Raw genomic sequence first — 16929 nt, 5'->3', positions numbered from 1 at the left:
TTAATGTTGGTAATGTATTCATAGTTTTAAGAAGTTTTACAATATTTTTTTCATCATCTGTATTGTGGTTTGAGGAATAAAGGTTTTTATAAAATTGTCTAGACTCAACAAGAATTTCATTTGTGTTTTGCAGAATACTATTGTTGCTTTCCTTTACTATTTTATTTATAGTTTTATCAACAAAATTTTTCTTTTCCATATTAAGAAAAAATTTGGTCGGCCTTTCGCCTTCTTCGATCCATTTAAGTTTAGTTTTCATCATTATTCTTTCCATCTTCACTTTTCTGATACTCATAAGTTCGCCGGACTTAATTTCTAGTGTACCATTTAACGTGGCGTCGCCCTTATTGATATCAAGTGTTATTTTTTCTATTTCCCTTTCTAATTCTTTTTCTTTTTTATTTTCAATCTTTTTCTTATAAGCCCCGTAAGAAATTGTTTTTGCTCTAATTTCCATTAATATCATTTCTAAAAGAAGTTGATCACTGATGCTAAACAGCGCTTTATTAGCATCTTTATTATCTTTTTCGTTTTGCACTATATATTGTTTTAGGACTCTATTTATGGTTTCTTTAACTTGTTGCACGTATTGAATATCTTTTAATAAGGTATTGTCAAATTTCCAGTATCCTGGCCCGTATTTTATCTGGTTCATCGTCATTTTAATATCTACGAGTGAGTGATCGGTTCGGTAACCTGGTTTTATATTACAATCCAGCATTTTGCTGTTTAGTTCAGATGAGATTAGGAAATAATCAAGCCTGGCTTGTTTATTGAATTTATTCTGTCTCCAGGTAAACTTTTGTTCATCTCGGTTGTAAACACGCCAAACATCTGTAAGATTAAATTCACTACAAATATTTATTATCTTTTCTCTTGCCTTTGGATTATTAAGTTTTAGGTAATTTTTACAGTCTAATTTTTTGTCCAAAATACAGTTCCAGTCGCCGCAAACGATATTATGTGGGTTTTCATATTCTAAAACAACTTCCCTCATTTTGTCGTAAAAACCGGGGGTGTCGTTGTTGGGCCCATAAATTGAGATTAGCGTAAATTTTAGATCGTCAACCTTTACCTCCAAAGCTAACATATTTCCATCATTATCTTTTTTATGCTTTGTAACAGTGTAGGGAAAGTTATTATTGAAAAAGATTGCGACTCCCCTTGCATTACTACGATATGAACTAAAAAAACAATCAAGGCCCCACTCCAATCTAACAAGTGACTCAGTTTCTGCCGAGAAGTGTACATCTTGGAGGCAAATAATATTGTATTTTTTTGACTTTAGATAGTGTAACACATCTCTGCGTTTTGATTTTTCTGCTAGACCTCGACAGTTCATTGAAACTATTGATAGCGTATTATTATTATTAGACATTTTTTATTGTTATTTTTTTACTTATTTTGTTTATATATAACGGTAGATAAAATAATAAAGCAAGGGTATATATGGTGTCATAATGGTTGTTTTGTGCAACAACCATAAACCATAGCAGTCCAAAAATTGTTTTAGCTTCGATGAGTAACGGACTGATTCTATTGCATTGTATTTTACTACGTTCGTAAAATTTGCATTTTATGTTAATTAAATTTTTATTACAGACGATTATAAGTTTACTTGATTGCTCTCCTATATTTTCTTTTATTTTAACAGTATTTTTTCTGAAGTTTTTAAGGGGCCCAACAATGTCTATACACCATGTTCCGGCCGAAATGAAAGAGTCGTAATTAGTATTAACCTCAAGTATCCAGTAATTTTTATTATTAATTATCAGTGGGCAACTACATTTTCCAAGATCATTAGGTAAAGTAAAATTTGTATGTAATCGCAGTCCAAAATAGCCCTGTGCTGTGGCAATGCGTATTACTTTTGTATTCAGATTACCAATTGTTCGATCATACCTCGTGTTAAAATTAGCATATGTGTTCAGTTTTTTTTTGTTATAGAGTAAAAATAAAATAAAATAAAAAAAGAGAAACAAAGAAAACCCACCCAACAAAGGATAAAAAAACCCGGTATATCCTTCCCCCTTCCATACCCCCGAAACATAAATTCTCTTCAAATATAATAATAGCCTAATTTTCTTTTTTAAGCAACGAAAAAAGTAGCGAAAAAAGATAAGTATCAATACAATCATCACTGATATACCCCTAACAGGCATACATACAATATCAGTACATTGTTGGATAAATTAATATATCATATAGCGACACAGAGTTATGTTTTTAAAGTTAAATTACAGCCTTATACAGACAGATTTTACTGCACTAGTCTCGAACTTCCGTCTTCTTCTACAATTCTTAATACAGCCGGGTAATTTAAGAAAACTTTTCTGCCGGGTTTCTCCTCTAACAGTCTCTTACGTTTGGCCCACAACCGCTTCCTCTTTATTCTCAGATTTGGGGTAAAGTCATCCGTTATCCAAACTTTTTTTCCAGAAAAGGGACTGTTTTTCAAGTTTACAGCTCCCTTCATTACTTTAATTTTGTCGGTGAATTTATTGAAGGCAATATGTATTGGCCTCGGATACTTGGCTCGTTTACCACCTGTGGGCAGGAATGTCGGGGTACGGTGAGCTCGTTCTATGTCCATAGGCCTATTACTATCCACTTTCAGGTATGTTTTAAAGAATCCTAGAATATAATCTGAACAGTTATTACCTTCCGACTGCTCTGGAATGCCAAAAATAACTATGTTGTTCCTCCGTTGCCTATTTTCCAGTTCGTCTACCCGATTTTGTAGTACTTCCATATCCTGCGAGTCTGCCTTTTCATCTAAATTAGCCTGTAGTGATTCTTGGGATGCTTCCATATCCCTAACCTTCTGCCACATGTTTTTGAAGTCCTCTTCCAAAATGACAAGCCTTTCGTTAATGGCGTCGAGTATTTCCAGTTTCTTTAGTTTCCCTATAATTGTGTCCAACTTGTCTTCACTGTCCGCTTTTGATCTAGTTTTTGTTGCCATATTGTATTCGATTAGTTATCCTTCAGTACAATTGTATCTTCAGTATGTTTAGCGTGCTCGGTAACTATTGCATGCATGCCTCACCTGGGCGTGGAGGTTTAGGTATTCATATTACCCGCTGCTCAATTTACATGGAGTTAGCAGCTTAGCGGAGCGAATCCAAAACGCGTCCGCTCTCCACGAAGTCACAATGACAATTCATATATTTTTGATAGTGTAGACAAAGCTTTTGATAGTGATATTAATAACAAAATAGTGAACAGACTAGTCTAGTTCGGAGAGCTTCTATTGTAGCTTTCACAGCGTCAACAGACTAGTCTAGTTCGGAGAGCTTCTATTGTAGCTTTCACAGTGTCAACAGACTAGTCTAGTTCGGAGAGCTTCTATTGTAGCTTTCACAGCGTCAACAGACTAGTCTAGTTCGGAGAGCTTCTATTGTAGCTTTCACAGCGTCAACAGACTAGTCTAGTTCGGAGAGCTTCTATTGTAGCTTTCACAGCGTCAACAGACTAGTCTAGTTCGGAGAGCTTCTATTGTAGCTTTCACAGCGTCAACAGACTAGTCTAGTTCGGAGAGCTTCTATTGTAGCTTTCACAGCGTCAACAGACTAGTCTAGTTCGGAGAGCTTCTATTGTAGCTTTCACAGCGTCAACAGACTAGTCTAGTTCGGAGAGCTTCTATTGTAGCTTTCACAGCGTCAACAGACTAGTCTAGTTCGGAGAGCTTCTATTGTAGCTTTCACAGCGTCAACAGACTAGTCTAGTTCGGAGAGCTTCTATTGTAGCTTTCACAGCGTCAACAGACTAGTCTAGTTCGGAGAGCTTCTATTGTAGCTTTCACAGCGTCAACAGACTAGTCTAGTTCGGAGAGCTTCTATTGTAGCTTTCACAGCGTATTGCTATTAGTAAAATTGTAGTGGTAGGTTTGTTATTACCATGCTTTCTTGCCTATCCCTGGGTTCTGAGTTCAATCTTCATCTAGTCTCAGGGTTTTAACCTACAACTTTAAAACTACTCCCTAAGCCTCAAATAAGACTTAGTCAACAAGTGTGATACACTTCCTTTAATTGAAATAAAACAAAAGTTAATAGAAAAATAATAAAATAACTCACCTGAAGAGATGGGAGGTTTTGCAGCCCCCTGCATCCATTCCTTTGCCTCCTGTGCTAAATTCCTTATATACGGTTCATCCACACAAACTAGAATATTCTCTGGTTTAATATCCGTGTGTATTATTTTACATTTCGTGTGTAAATAATCTAGACCTTCTAAAACCTATTATTGATAAAAAGTAAATAATTATTATGATACACAGGGATACGGTAGAAAGTCTAGAAACATAAAAGGGTTAAAAATACTCATTTACAGGGCCTTGGAAGTATGGTAAGGCACAACGCCAACTACACAAACGTTAGGTCAATATTTCAACAACAAAACAAGATTCAAGACATTAATTTTTATCGGTTCACTTAAAATGGAAATTCATTTTGCTATTTTTGCTGAACAATAAAACTATGTTGATATAAAGTTTGCGGTCCACGTAAATATAGTTCTGAAAAGAACTGTTGAGTTTCTTGATGTTTCAATCAATATATATTACATTATACATTACTATAGGCTAATGTTAAAACATGGTAAACAACAACAACTACTCAAGTTTGCCCATTTGGCGTTCCATAAAAACGTGAATAAATTGTAAATTAATGTGTATTAAGAATCTTACCTGTCGTATTATACTCTTAACAATATGCAATGACATTCCCATGTACTTAGATTGTATGATTGGTTTCAGCAGATTATTTCCAAGCACTTCAAACACCATACATACATCTGACAAATTGTGTTAAGTATCATATTTTAAAAATTTATATAAAAAATATCTAGGTGAAAGAGAATATTTTTAACATATTTATTATCAGTTGTGTAAATTGTGTATGTGTGATAAGTTTCCCGAGCGGGTTTCTGCTTAACCGCCCATCCGCTTGGCGTTTTGTGTAAACGGTCATAAGAAATAACCTAAATAATATAATTTTGAATATAATAATTTTGTTTTCTGCTTACAGCTTACCACTTATAATTAACGCTCATCTGTGTTATTTGGCCTTTAGGCGTAACACATTTGTTGCGCAGAAAATGTTGAAAAGCATAATCTATGTTATTTCTTATGACCATTTACAAAAATGGCTTGTGGGTGGTTGAGTGGAAACCTTCTTTAGACACAGATTTGACATTGGACAAGCTACACACTTTACCGTTACTACTTGTCTGTGTAAATTGGCCTTTAATAATAAAATGTCAAAAAAAATACATGTATATCCTTTTATTTCCAATCCTAGCGTTCTAAGTACTTATCCTGGTGGAAAAATAAAAGATCAATTCTTCTTCCTTTATACGAGTACTTAAGCTAGTAAAAACCGTATGCTAAGAAGAGTTAATAAGAATAAACCAAGATAAATCATGCATAGTTATGATTTGTCTTTTGATAACTGTCAGTTGGAACAAACGGCCAATTTGAAATATGCTAATTGCAGGAAGCCTTGGCAATTCTAAAGTAAGCTTGATTGGTTAATAACAACATTTGAGTGCCAGGCAACTGAATAAGCAAAGACGTCTATGTAATATTTCTTCAGCAAAAATATTTTAGTAGGCTCATAATAAGCAGTTTGACTAGGGTGTAAGTGCTCAGAATTAGGGGTAGACCCAGGACAGATCCACCACATCCCTCCCCATGACATGACAGCTTTATGAAGAGCAATTTAATTTAGCAAACAAATATGGTAGTGATATGCCCAAATACGGTTGTCATATGACATCATCATGTCCATATAAAAGCAAATCATATTTTGTTGTAACATCAAGTTTGATAGTGTAGACAGAGCTTGAATACTTCTACAGGTTTAAATAGCCAGGATAAAAGGATTAAAGGCCATGAATGCTTTATGTAGAGCAATTTAATTTAGCACACAAATGTATGGTAGTAATATGCCCAAATAGGGTTGTGGTATGACATCATCATGTCCATATATGGGCACATCACATTTTTTGTTTGATAGTGTAGACAGCAGTGAATGCTTCTACAGGTTTAAATAGACAGGATAAAAAGATTAAAGGCCCTGAATGCTTTATGTAGAGCAATTTAATTTATCAAACAGTTAAACACCATTAATAGTATTAAAACCGACCAGGGCAATAATCCTTAAAGATTAAATATGAATTAAAAGGATTAAACTTCTTTAATCTCATGTTTAAACAGTTTAGATCAAGCAGTGACATACTGTATAAATAGATAGTGGATATAGTAGAATCTCAAAACATATACACATTTCCAATATTGTAATATAGCAGCAGCAGCACAGACGAGACTAAACATAAGTATTAATACATAAGAATATGAATATAAAGTTTGGGGATCATCTCAAAAGTTTGTATTGCTGTGTAATTACCAACAAGATTTAAACACAACATGTGGTGGAGCCAAAGCACACATTTGGAGTATTGTTAATGAAAAATTATGTAATTATCAATAGACAATGACTAAATATTGGTTCCCTATTAGAATCATTCAAGTATTATTATTCAAATTATGTATTCAAAGATATATTGTCTAGTCCTACAAAAAAAATTTTTTTTTTTCACATTTTTCGTTTAATATGCCATTTTAATTGTCAAATAATAGTTCTAGTTAATTATTCACTTTTTTGACCAAAAACTGGATCGAAAGAAAAATTATTTACCTGAAAAAATTTAATTTAAAGCAAAAAATACTTAAATTTGTTTTTGGTTTTACAGAAGTGCATAACTTTATTAAAACTGCAAAATGTCTGATTTTATTAATCTGAACAAACATAAAACAGTTTGCATATGGTCTTGTATTTCATTGAAACTGTTACTGAATACGAAAGGATACGTGTTCCGTTGACACCGGAAACTTTGAAGTCATCGAGTAACTGAACTACTTTTAAACGATTCTCGTCATTTTCGTCAGATTCCCGCACCTGAAAAAATAAATAAATCAAATGAAAATAAGCAAGTTACTATAAAAATGGGCCTCTAATGTATTCATACGGCATAGACGATACAGAAACTGACATAAGGAAAGTGGGAGGGAGAGAAATTACCCACATAGAACCAACAGAGATGTGAAAGCACTCAGAAACTGAGTGAAGTACTTGATAAAATATTTCACATGTTGATATTTCGGCTAAAGAATAAAGAATACAAATTTGTCTATTTTTATATTTGTGAAGTTATTAATGAACCGATTTTCTTGAATTTCAATAGGCATGTTCTGTAAGTATGTACCCATTTACACTGAAAAATTCAGAATAACTTGAAAATTGTAGGCACTATCGTGCTAACAAACAACACAAGTACTATACTAAGTACTATTACTAAAAATATTTTACAAATATTTCTAGATTAATACAAATAAACCGTCTTCTCTCTTCATGTGTAGAAGACTAGGAACATTTAAGGCCAGAAGAAAACTAAACCATGTTTTCGTAGATAGACACCTGTTAATACTCCAGGGTTAAGGGTGCCAGGTGAAGAAAACATCAAAACCCTGTTCACACAGGCTAAGAATGATAACACATTTTATATAAACTGCTAAGCATAACAATCTTGTATTCTGTCTAGCCAGGTTTCTCATTAGTGGTTCAAAACGGTACCGTTTAATGGACACTAGGGAAGAAGTTGTTATGATGGCTAAACTAGGCCTAGGCATGATTTCGAGCATGATTGGGAGTAATAATAGGACGTCCTGGTTAATGGCAATGTTAACAATCAGCTAAGCTAATATCAAAATAAGTTTACATAATGAATCAAACAAAGTTCCAATGTCTACTAATTATGAGTTATAGACAAACATCATCAATACTGTACAAGGAATACACTTGAATTTTAAAACAAATGCTAAAGTAATTTAACGCTTGGTAAGCCATCCTAGAAGGACCTAGATACATATATTCTTTGTGTAAAAATCAGCCAATCTCATCTTATGTTATTTTCAACCGTAGGACCTCTATTAAAGGGACAACGTCAGGATGAAAAACAGTGTCCCTTTAATTTAGGCGTGTACCCCGAATAGGCGTTGACCGGTGTGTTATATTGTCCCTTGTTCGTTTAAGACAAAACTGTCCCCTTAACAGTAGTGCCTAATGAATTGGAGTGTACCAAAGGAGGGGTAAATATTATACTTTTATAAAAAAAAACAGGGCTAAAAATACTACATAATTTAAATTAAATATAAAACTAATTATATGGAAACAAATCAAATATAACTACTCGTTAGGAAGTCAAGCAATGTCAGAGCTCTAACAATATATTTATTTTAATTTGACGGACAGGATAAGAAACAACGGTAGTACACATAACCTCACAATAATTATATAATGTATATTTACATTACTAATTTAATACACATCTCATATTGGTTCTACAGGCTATGCCCAGGGCCAGAGAGTTTTTTAATACTGCTATTTGTGGATTTTATGTATCGCCAGTGTTCGTATTGGGTTGCTAACCACTGACATAAGGTGTAATAATACGCCACCTTTATCCGTTATCAATTTCACACTTGGCTTACAAACATGCTGGTTGGTTAGACAAACATGTTCAATTTTTTTTCTCGTCTGACGAAATCAAATGATGCAAATGTAGGCTTACGTATATAAATACTATAATTTAAGTAAAGAAGAAAGTATGTCTTCAAGATAATAATGTACACCTCTTTCAAGAGACAGTTTAATTGATAGAACCTCTAATAATGGACCATCATTTTGTCATTGTATTAATAAGTCTTTTATTGTACATTTACATCTAAGTGTATTTTATTATTTATTATTATTTTTTAAATAAATAAACTTGTGTCAGATGTATTAAATTATATTTATTTATTCAGTCAACCAAGGAGAATCATTGTTAATTTTATTCAACAATATATTCCTTATCATTTATTAAAAAAATGATATATATTTCTTAATATGAATCAATTCATAAATGATGTATGCATAACTGAACATTAACAAACAATTGTAACAATCTACTAAACAATAATTTATGTAATAAACATTTTCATTTTCAAAACATAATCTGTACAAGTATTTTCATAAATGATATACGGTATACATAATGCAGTGTTATATTTACATGCTTTATACATATGTTTAGTAACAGTATGTTGCAAGCTATAACCAAGTCATGTAGGCAAAAGTGCTCGATGCAATGGAAATAAAGACATTAGTCATAACATTTTAATGCATATTTGTTGTATGTATTTTTGAATGACATTACATCTCTCATAATATATGGATACATACTGAAAAATTTGCAATTTCTGTCAATCTCAACTATCAGACAAAATGTGACAGCATTGATATTTCAATCAATAAATTGATGGTGATTTAGCGACAGATCAGTTTTTTTCCAAGTATGTGAAAAATACTTACGCATTTGAGCAATTTGATTTCATCAATTGCCGTCTCCGTGTAGTGAGCAGCGCTCTTGACAACCTTTAGTGCTACATACCTGCGGTCCCTAGATTGAAAAAAGGGGTAAAAGTTCAGCAGGTATGGTAAACCAAAAAAAGTGAAGTAAAGGCTTTGAAACTAATACTGAATAAAATGACGCCTTACTCATGGGTCATGTTTCTGCTGCGAAATCGATCGATCGATTAATAATATATATTAAGAGCAGAAACAGGACAAATCTGATGAAAAATGATTGGCGGTTAGAACGCCGTTTAACTGGTATTGTGCAACTTTTGTCGGCAACACAAAATAACGGTTATTTATTTAGTGAGTCTATTGCTAATATTGACTAAGTTCAATTTAATAAGTCAATTATATTTTAATAAATGATTGCTTTATAAATGTTATTAATGTTGTTCTGAAAAAACATGCCAGGTTTCATCATTCACATATATTTCAATTTAGCCTTGACACAATAAACTTTAATTTATTGATATCAAACATGACAAATTACACCTTAATATCACATTCTAACATTGAGGAACATACATGCCTATACCTATGCCTTAAGCTCTGTCTACGCTATCAAACTTTATGTGACAACAAAATGTGATGTGCCCATATACTGTAGACATGATGATGTCATATCACTACCATATTTGGGTACATCACACTTTTTTTTATCAAACTAGTTTGATATTGTAGACAATAGTTGTATACAGTTAAAATATCTGTCAAATAGAAAACATAATTCATTTGACAACATTCAAATATTTAAGTAAAGCGATGCAATTGATAATCCGTCTTCGAATACACAAAAACGTATTAATAACGTTATATTATAAGATGCGGAAAAACGCTTACAGGTTCGGAATTGTCAAGGCTATTCTCATTTGCGTCATTGAATACCGATGCATTATGATACAAATGTTATTTTAAAGCACAGCAATCCATTTATTACCATTTACTTAAGATTGTTTTTTTTTTTTAAATATTGAATGCAGTGTACAGTATGGGTTGTACTGTGTATTAATAATAGTATGAATTCAAAATTCTAGGCATAGAAATCTTCTACTAATTCGTGGTATAGAATAGAAATCTTCTAATTCCTGGTATAGAAATCTTCTACAGTCTAGAGTACACTATCAAACTTTACTCTATGTAACAAAAAAATGTGTACTGTATGTGCCAATACATGGACATGATGATGTCATATCACTACCATATTTATGCAAAAAAACTAGTTTGATAGTGTAGACAGATCTTTACTTACTTGAGATCCCATGCCAGCCATACTGTAGAGAAATGTCCCCAGCCTAATTTACGCACTACGTGGTACTTTCCATTAAATAAATCCCCTATCTTCACTAGATGATATCCTCCTGTTAAAAAAAAATCATGTTTATTGTAAATAAATATTTGTTTATTATTATACCATTCAAAACTGAAAACAAACACATAAATAAATGCTACAGTTAGGGATCATGTCATAACATTTCTACTGCAGTTACTAAAGTAACTACATCTTTCTACAATGATTTTAGATTCAACATAGTTCAAGCCACTACATACAATCTGTATGACTTTTACCCAAAAAAGCTTGTAATAATTACAATGTAGCTTTACTGTGCAGTAGAATAATTCTGACACGGTAATGTATTAATATTATTATTGTATGTTGTGTTGTGAATGATTTAACATCCTATAAATTGTGAAATTTAAAAAAGATATTACATTCATCTCAAAGATCTTATGTTGACCTTGGATCATTTTCTTCTGACCTTTAATTGCTTTACTAAGTTACCACGGTATCTAGATAACCATCAGTAACATAAGACGTTCCAAACATAGAATACATGGATACAATTAAAGGTATCAAGTATTGATATATACAGTATCAGCAATAATTTAGGAATATAGAAACTTCATGAACATGTTTAGCTGGATATTTGAATTAGATAATCTGTGGTCCATGAAAAGATTCGCAGATTCGCTAACTATCCATGAGGCTGCCTATACAAATAATGTATAGTATAGTGTGCATACCAAAATTTAGTGGTACAGGTATAGTTGTGGATTTACTTGGATGCATAATTTTGCATGGCCTATAAACACGTTTGGGTGATACAGTACCAGGGCTCGAAATTCACGCTAGCAAACTAGCATTTTGCTAGTAGATTCTTGATAATTGCTAGTTGAAAATTTCATAACTAGCAAATGTTTGCTAGTGTAATTTTTGAAAAAATACATACTTTTTAGCTTAGCCACGTTAGCCGCCAATTGCTATGTCGACAACGGCTAATAGGAACCAATTTGGTGAAAACAATTGTTTCATTTACACGCCGCCAATTTACGTCAAGGAAACGCGAATAGCACCGTGAATCATGTGGTAGCATAGTTGTTAACGATGTGCATTATATTAACAGCAAGCTTTTCCCCAACACAAAAGCATGTGCATTTAGTACGTCGCTAAGGATTACATCATCAGTCACCTGATTACAGAATACGCGATTATCAATTTAGGGATTTAACGAAATAAATATTTTGCCTACACAGTGGTCGAAGCGCGTATTTAATAGATTCGTAAATAGTAAACACCCCCCCACTTAATGGACTCTTCCAATTTTGGAGAAGAACGTCTCCTCGGCACACCACGAGGTCCTGTTGTTTGTGCGATGGATTTTCTTACGCCTATATTGTTTACCTGTGGAATTAAATTACACACACTTTCGCATCACAACTTTAATTACTGATTTTACATAGCAATGAGCAAAGGATTCATCAAAGAAGAATACGTTGAATAAAAATTCACTTAAGAAATGCCGTAAGCTGTTTTCAAACTATTGATCAGCCCACTATTATTCCAACATCATGCCTCTCGTGCGATAGGGAATTTCCTGAATAGAGACGAGTGGAGCGCGAGAGATGGCGGAGTGAGGCGGGCGTAGCTTGGGACGGATTAGTTAGGGCCTACCAATTTCGCTCGGTGGCAATTAAATTTAATGTTTTAATTACGTCTGGATATAAACAATATAAAACTCAGTTTTGTCATCGGCAATAATATTTTATACATAGGCCTAGTCAATTTTGTTCCGCTTCAAATTTTAAAAGTTTCGACCTAAAAAAAAGTGGGCCGAAACGTCTCGGGACGAATCGTCCATAGGCCGAAACGCCCTTGATTTGGCTAGCATGAAAGCATGTCTTGATCTTTTTTTAATTTGGCTACTACTACTACAGCTTTGCCTAGCTAGCTAGGCCTACACCTAAAAGCTAGGTCTAGGTCTACACCTAAATAAATTCAGATTTGTGTAGAATTTAACTATTTTACCGAAAAAAAATTGTGATTGCTAGTTATGCTGCTGATTTTGCTAGTTAATTTTTTTACAACTAGCAAAGTTTGCTAGTCGAAAAAAAAGTAAATTTCGAGCCCTGAGTACATACCAAAATTTGGGGTGGCCTATACTGAAATTTGGGGTGGCCTATACCGAAATTTGGAGTGGCCTATACCGAAATTTGGAGTGGTCTATACCGAGATTTGGGGTGGTCTATACCAAAATTTGTGGTCTATACCGAAATTTGAGGTGGTCTATACCAAAATTTGAGGTGGTCTAAATACTGAAATTTTGGGTAGTCTAATAACCAAGTACAGTATTTGAAAAAAAAATGTATTAATCATTCAAGTATGGCTAAACAAAATTATTTATTTTAATCCAAGTTAACTCTCAAGCGAGAAAACACGACTTCCACATGTACATGTAGGTCACAGAAATGAATTTCTAGGAAAAGTGAACAAACGGATACAACTTAAAGTTGTTTATGTAGCTACTACACTACTAGCAGATTCACTTGCTAATGTTAGCTAAATCCTGTTTAAATTAAAATACCAAAAAAATACTATTTGTTATCACATCGACGTCTGCTGTTGAGTATAAATTTATTTTAGTATTTAAACTGCTGTCTACTGTACGTAAGAGTTTTAGAAGAAATGTTATTGTTATTTGAGTCGGCAATTTTGTTTAGAAAAAGAGAGAAAAATTAATTTAAAATCCTTCAAATAGGTAATAGAAACATTAACTACTATTGTAGTAGCTAAGATGTTGATAAATTCAGAGCTTCTAACTTGATAAATTAAATATCGACAATAGGTTTTGATTAGTATAAATTTTATAATATTATCAGGATGTTCTTTATTATATTAGCAATTGGGAGAAATTACTGTACACAATATAGTATAGGACTGTATATCGGGAAATGCCTACGATTATTGGGTTAATCCCACTTTAACTTTGAAGATAAGGAAATACAGTTTGAAATATAGAATCATAATGGTTGCCCTACTTTTTTCAGAATGTTAACGTTTTAACTTTACTTAAGAAAAAAGTTTAACCAGTTATTTTGCCTATGTTACTATGTACAGTAATCCACCAATTTGTTTTCTCAGCATAATCAGGCCCTTTAGACGTGTTGTTAAATAAGTGCATTATTTACACAATAATAATACTTTATGAAAAAAAAATTAAACAAACATAACTAAAGAGGTTTCAATTAACAAGCAAACTGATTAATCAAATACTTTTCAATAGTTATACAAGCAACAATATTGATTCTTCTCAATGCCAATAGCTTGTATAAAGATAAAGCAAGTTGTTTCCACAGCAACTAGTAATGTCAATAGTAACATGGTATACTTTGTTGTTATACAATCAGCTTTTAATAGTTAGTTATACAATAACAACAATATAATTGTACATGTATGATTTTTATGATGTATGTTTCAATGTAGGAGTTTATGAACCTCAGTTATTTCAATAAACAATGTGCATGATTGCACAAGAAAAGCTTGCTCACCAATTGTAGCAACAAAATGTAATTACTGCAGCAACTGCAGTAGAATAATTTTGAAATGATCCTAAAGCTCTGACTACACTATCAAACTAGTTAGACAAAAAAAGTGTGATGTGCCCAAATTACAAAAACCAATAGTGGTGTTAGTAGTCTATGAGTGCCGCTTACTGACAATAGCCCCTCCAGAGGGAGGGCTTAGATACGTAAAGTTAAAGTTCCTAGAATACTCCTGGACCATAATGGACTAGTGCGAAACCAAGCCCTTATGTGGGAATGTTCCAACGTCATCATATATCTTTTCGTATCTAAGTCCTCTCTCTGGAGAGCACAGGCTATTGTCGGTTTATCCAGGTAAGCTAGCTAGGCACGAAATAGACATGGTAGTGAAATGACATCATGCCCATATATGGGCACATCACATTGTTTTTGTCAAATAAAGTTTGGTAGACTAGTGTAGACAGAGCTTAAGCTCCATCCATCTTACCTTTACAATAGTCTTTAGGATCTTCTTGCTCATCATCGTCAGAACCAAGTAATTCTTCTGGCTCATCTTCCTCCGAGAACTGATCATCGCAATGTTTGTTTTTATAATCCTCGGCCAAGTTGGTCTTACGAGAGCTGAAAAAACAAAATAATTGTTTCAATACAGTGCATATTTATTCAATATAAAACATTCATCAAAACATATAATTATTATTAATATATTGTTCATCGTACATCGGCTTATGACTTTTAATTGTTACTTATTGTGATATCCCTGCACTTCTTTTTAAATTTAAATATATTTGAACAATTTTCTACATGTGAAAAAATATTAAAAACAAATAAAAAAATATCTATGAATCATGAAAATCTTAAGTGACAGAAATGTGTCAAAACTGTCAACAACAACATCTGTTGCAATCTCACTGTCAGTATTAAACACAGTGTATTGTATGCATGTACTGTACATCTTTATAACAGAAAACATACTATGAAAGCCCCATCAATGTACTGTAATATTCATGTTTTACAATACTGTAGGTATTAAAATACTCTCTGAGGGCCGCTTCCAATCTTTTCTTTGAATTATAGACGTACACACAACGAATACGAAAACATATGAAGACGATATTAGGTGGGTGTGGCCCACTAGATTAGTTCATTATCCCATGGGGTATCATTTTAAATTTCTTTTCGCAATGTTATTCCTCTCTTCAGAGAGATAGGCTATTGTTGGTTTATCCAGGTTTAAGCTAGATAACCACATCGGTGAGAACACCTGTGAGTTATGTACTGGCTGGTCTATGCACCTTAAATTGCTGGGAAATGGAAGCAGTGATGTGGGTTCGATTAGTCTTGTTTATTTTTTCGGTTTTTGTCAAATTTATCAATTGTATTTAGGTTTAAGGTTAATATGTTTCATGGTTTTCCACTAAAGAGCACTTTAGTGGATATGCGCGCTATATAAATCTTATTATTATTATTATTATTATTAACCACTGATTAAAGTACACTATGATGACCTACATACTGTATTCGTTAATCAACAATATTGACTGACATAAATACTGCCATATTCCCCATGCATACAACACTGTGATAATTAGTGCACTGTGTATTATAATGTGACATTCAATAAACAATTCTGCTTCAAGAATATAATTATCGTCCGATATTATAATAAACTGCTATATACTGCTATTCCAAGCTGAGCAAACCGCCTCACAATAGATGTGTATGCAGTGGACTATGTCACATACAGTATAACAAATGAAGGATTCCTTTGTGTCGAGGTTTCATCAAACAAAACACATATCAGTCCATAATGGCAGAGGCTGTGCCCCAGTAAGTAGGCTAGGGTAACCCTCCATTAAGTAAGTACAGTAAGTAGGCTAGGGTAACCCCCTGCTCTTCCAAATGATGCATTGGGCTCCTTGCATATCAGAGTCAGATGTGTGCACTAGACCTCCCGTTTTAAGTCCTTATTCCAAAAGACTTGTTCTACTACCGGAACTACTGTACTGTATGGATCTCCTGCCTTAACCGCTCAGCCACTAGGCTTGACCATGTATTATAGCATGTCATCTCATAAACATTAATTTTCAGTCTGATCTATTAACAATACAGCAAGATATAAGTAGTGGAAGAAAAGGAATGAAGGTAAATACCCAAAAAGATGATTAAAAAACAATGTTAGGAGAAAACTACTGTACAAACATCTGCACATACTCACAAACTAGTCAGCGTTGTGATAACTTCTGCAATGAATTCTAAACTGTCACGGTAAAGCAGCGACATATCTACTCTTCTGCAAGCGCACAGTAGTACCGTCAACTATAAACGCTCATAAAACATTATCTCATATAATTTATAATTAGCTTCGAAACATGGTTCTTTGTTGGGTATTATCCAATCCTTTTTTTATATTTCAAAAGTACACTTCTGCTGTACACACTATCCCACTATGGCTTTTAAAAGCAAGTTATTTTTACCTTTCAATTCTAAATACCAGTATTTTCCAGAATAATTTAATTATATTCAATAAGCTCATAATACCTCTTGTAATAGATTTTCTATTTTACAATGAAAATCAGTGTAATACATGTATAATCCATTCTATTGCTGTCTGCCAAACACATTTGAATTAGAAGGTCAAGTTTATTTTAAT

General features: G+C 33.1%; 1 protein-coding gene across 4 annotated transcripts in view; it reads right to left on the bottom strand.

The window, feature by feature from the left end:
• LOC140059626 (SRSF protein kinase 1-like) overlaps positions 1 to 16929 on the bottom strand; it is a 51040-nt gene that overhangs the window by 13623 nt on the left and 20488 nt on the right. For all 4 annotated transcript variants that reach the window (XM_072105616.1, XM_072105619.1, XM_072105617.1 and 1 more), the window contains 6 exons: positions 14764 to 14897; positions 10708 to 10816; positions 9414 to 9501; positions 6872 to 6959; positions 4688 to 4794; positions 4077 to 4239 (listed from right to left, as the gene is read on the bottom strand). In XM_072105616.1, coding sequence (XP_071961717.1) covers positions 4077 to 4239; positions 4688 to 4794; positions 6872 to 6959; positions 9414 to 9501; positions 10708 to 10816; positions 14764 to 14897 — 689 coding nt within the window. The remainder of the gene's footprint in view (positions 1 to 4076; positions 4240 to 4687; positions 4795 to 6871; positions 6960 to 9413; positions 9502 to 10707; positions 10817 to 14763; positions 14898 to 16929) is intronic.

The sequence above is a fragment of the Antedon mediterranea genome, chromosome 9 (genome assembly GCF_964355755.1).
Source record: "Antedon mediterranea chromosome 9, ecAntMedi1.1, whole genome shotgun sequence".
Classification (NCBI taxonomy): domain Eukaryota; kingdom Metazoa; phylum Echinodermata; class Crinoidea; order Comatulida; family Antedonidae; genus Antedon; species Antedon mediterranea.
Note: the sequence above shows the minus strand (reverse complement) of the source record. Positions and strands in the feature narration are given on the sequence as shown.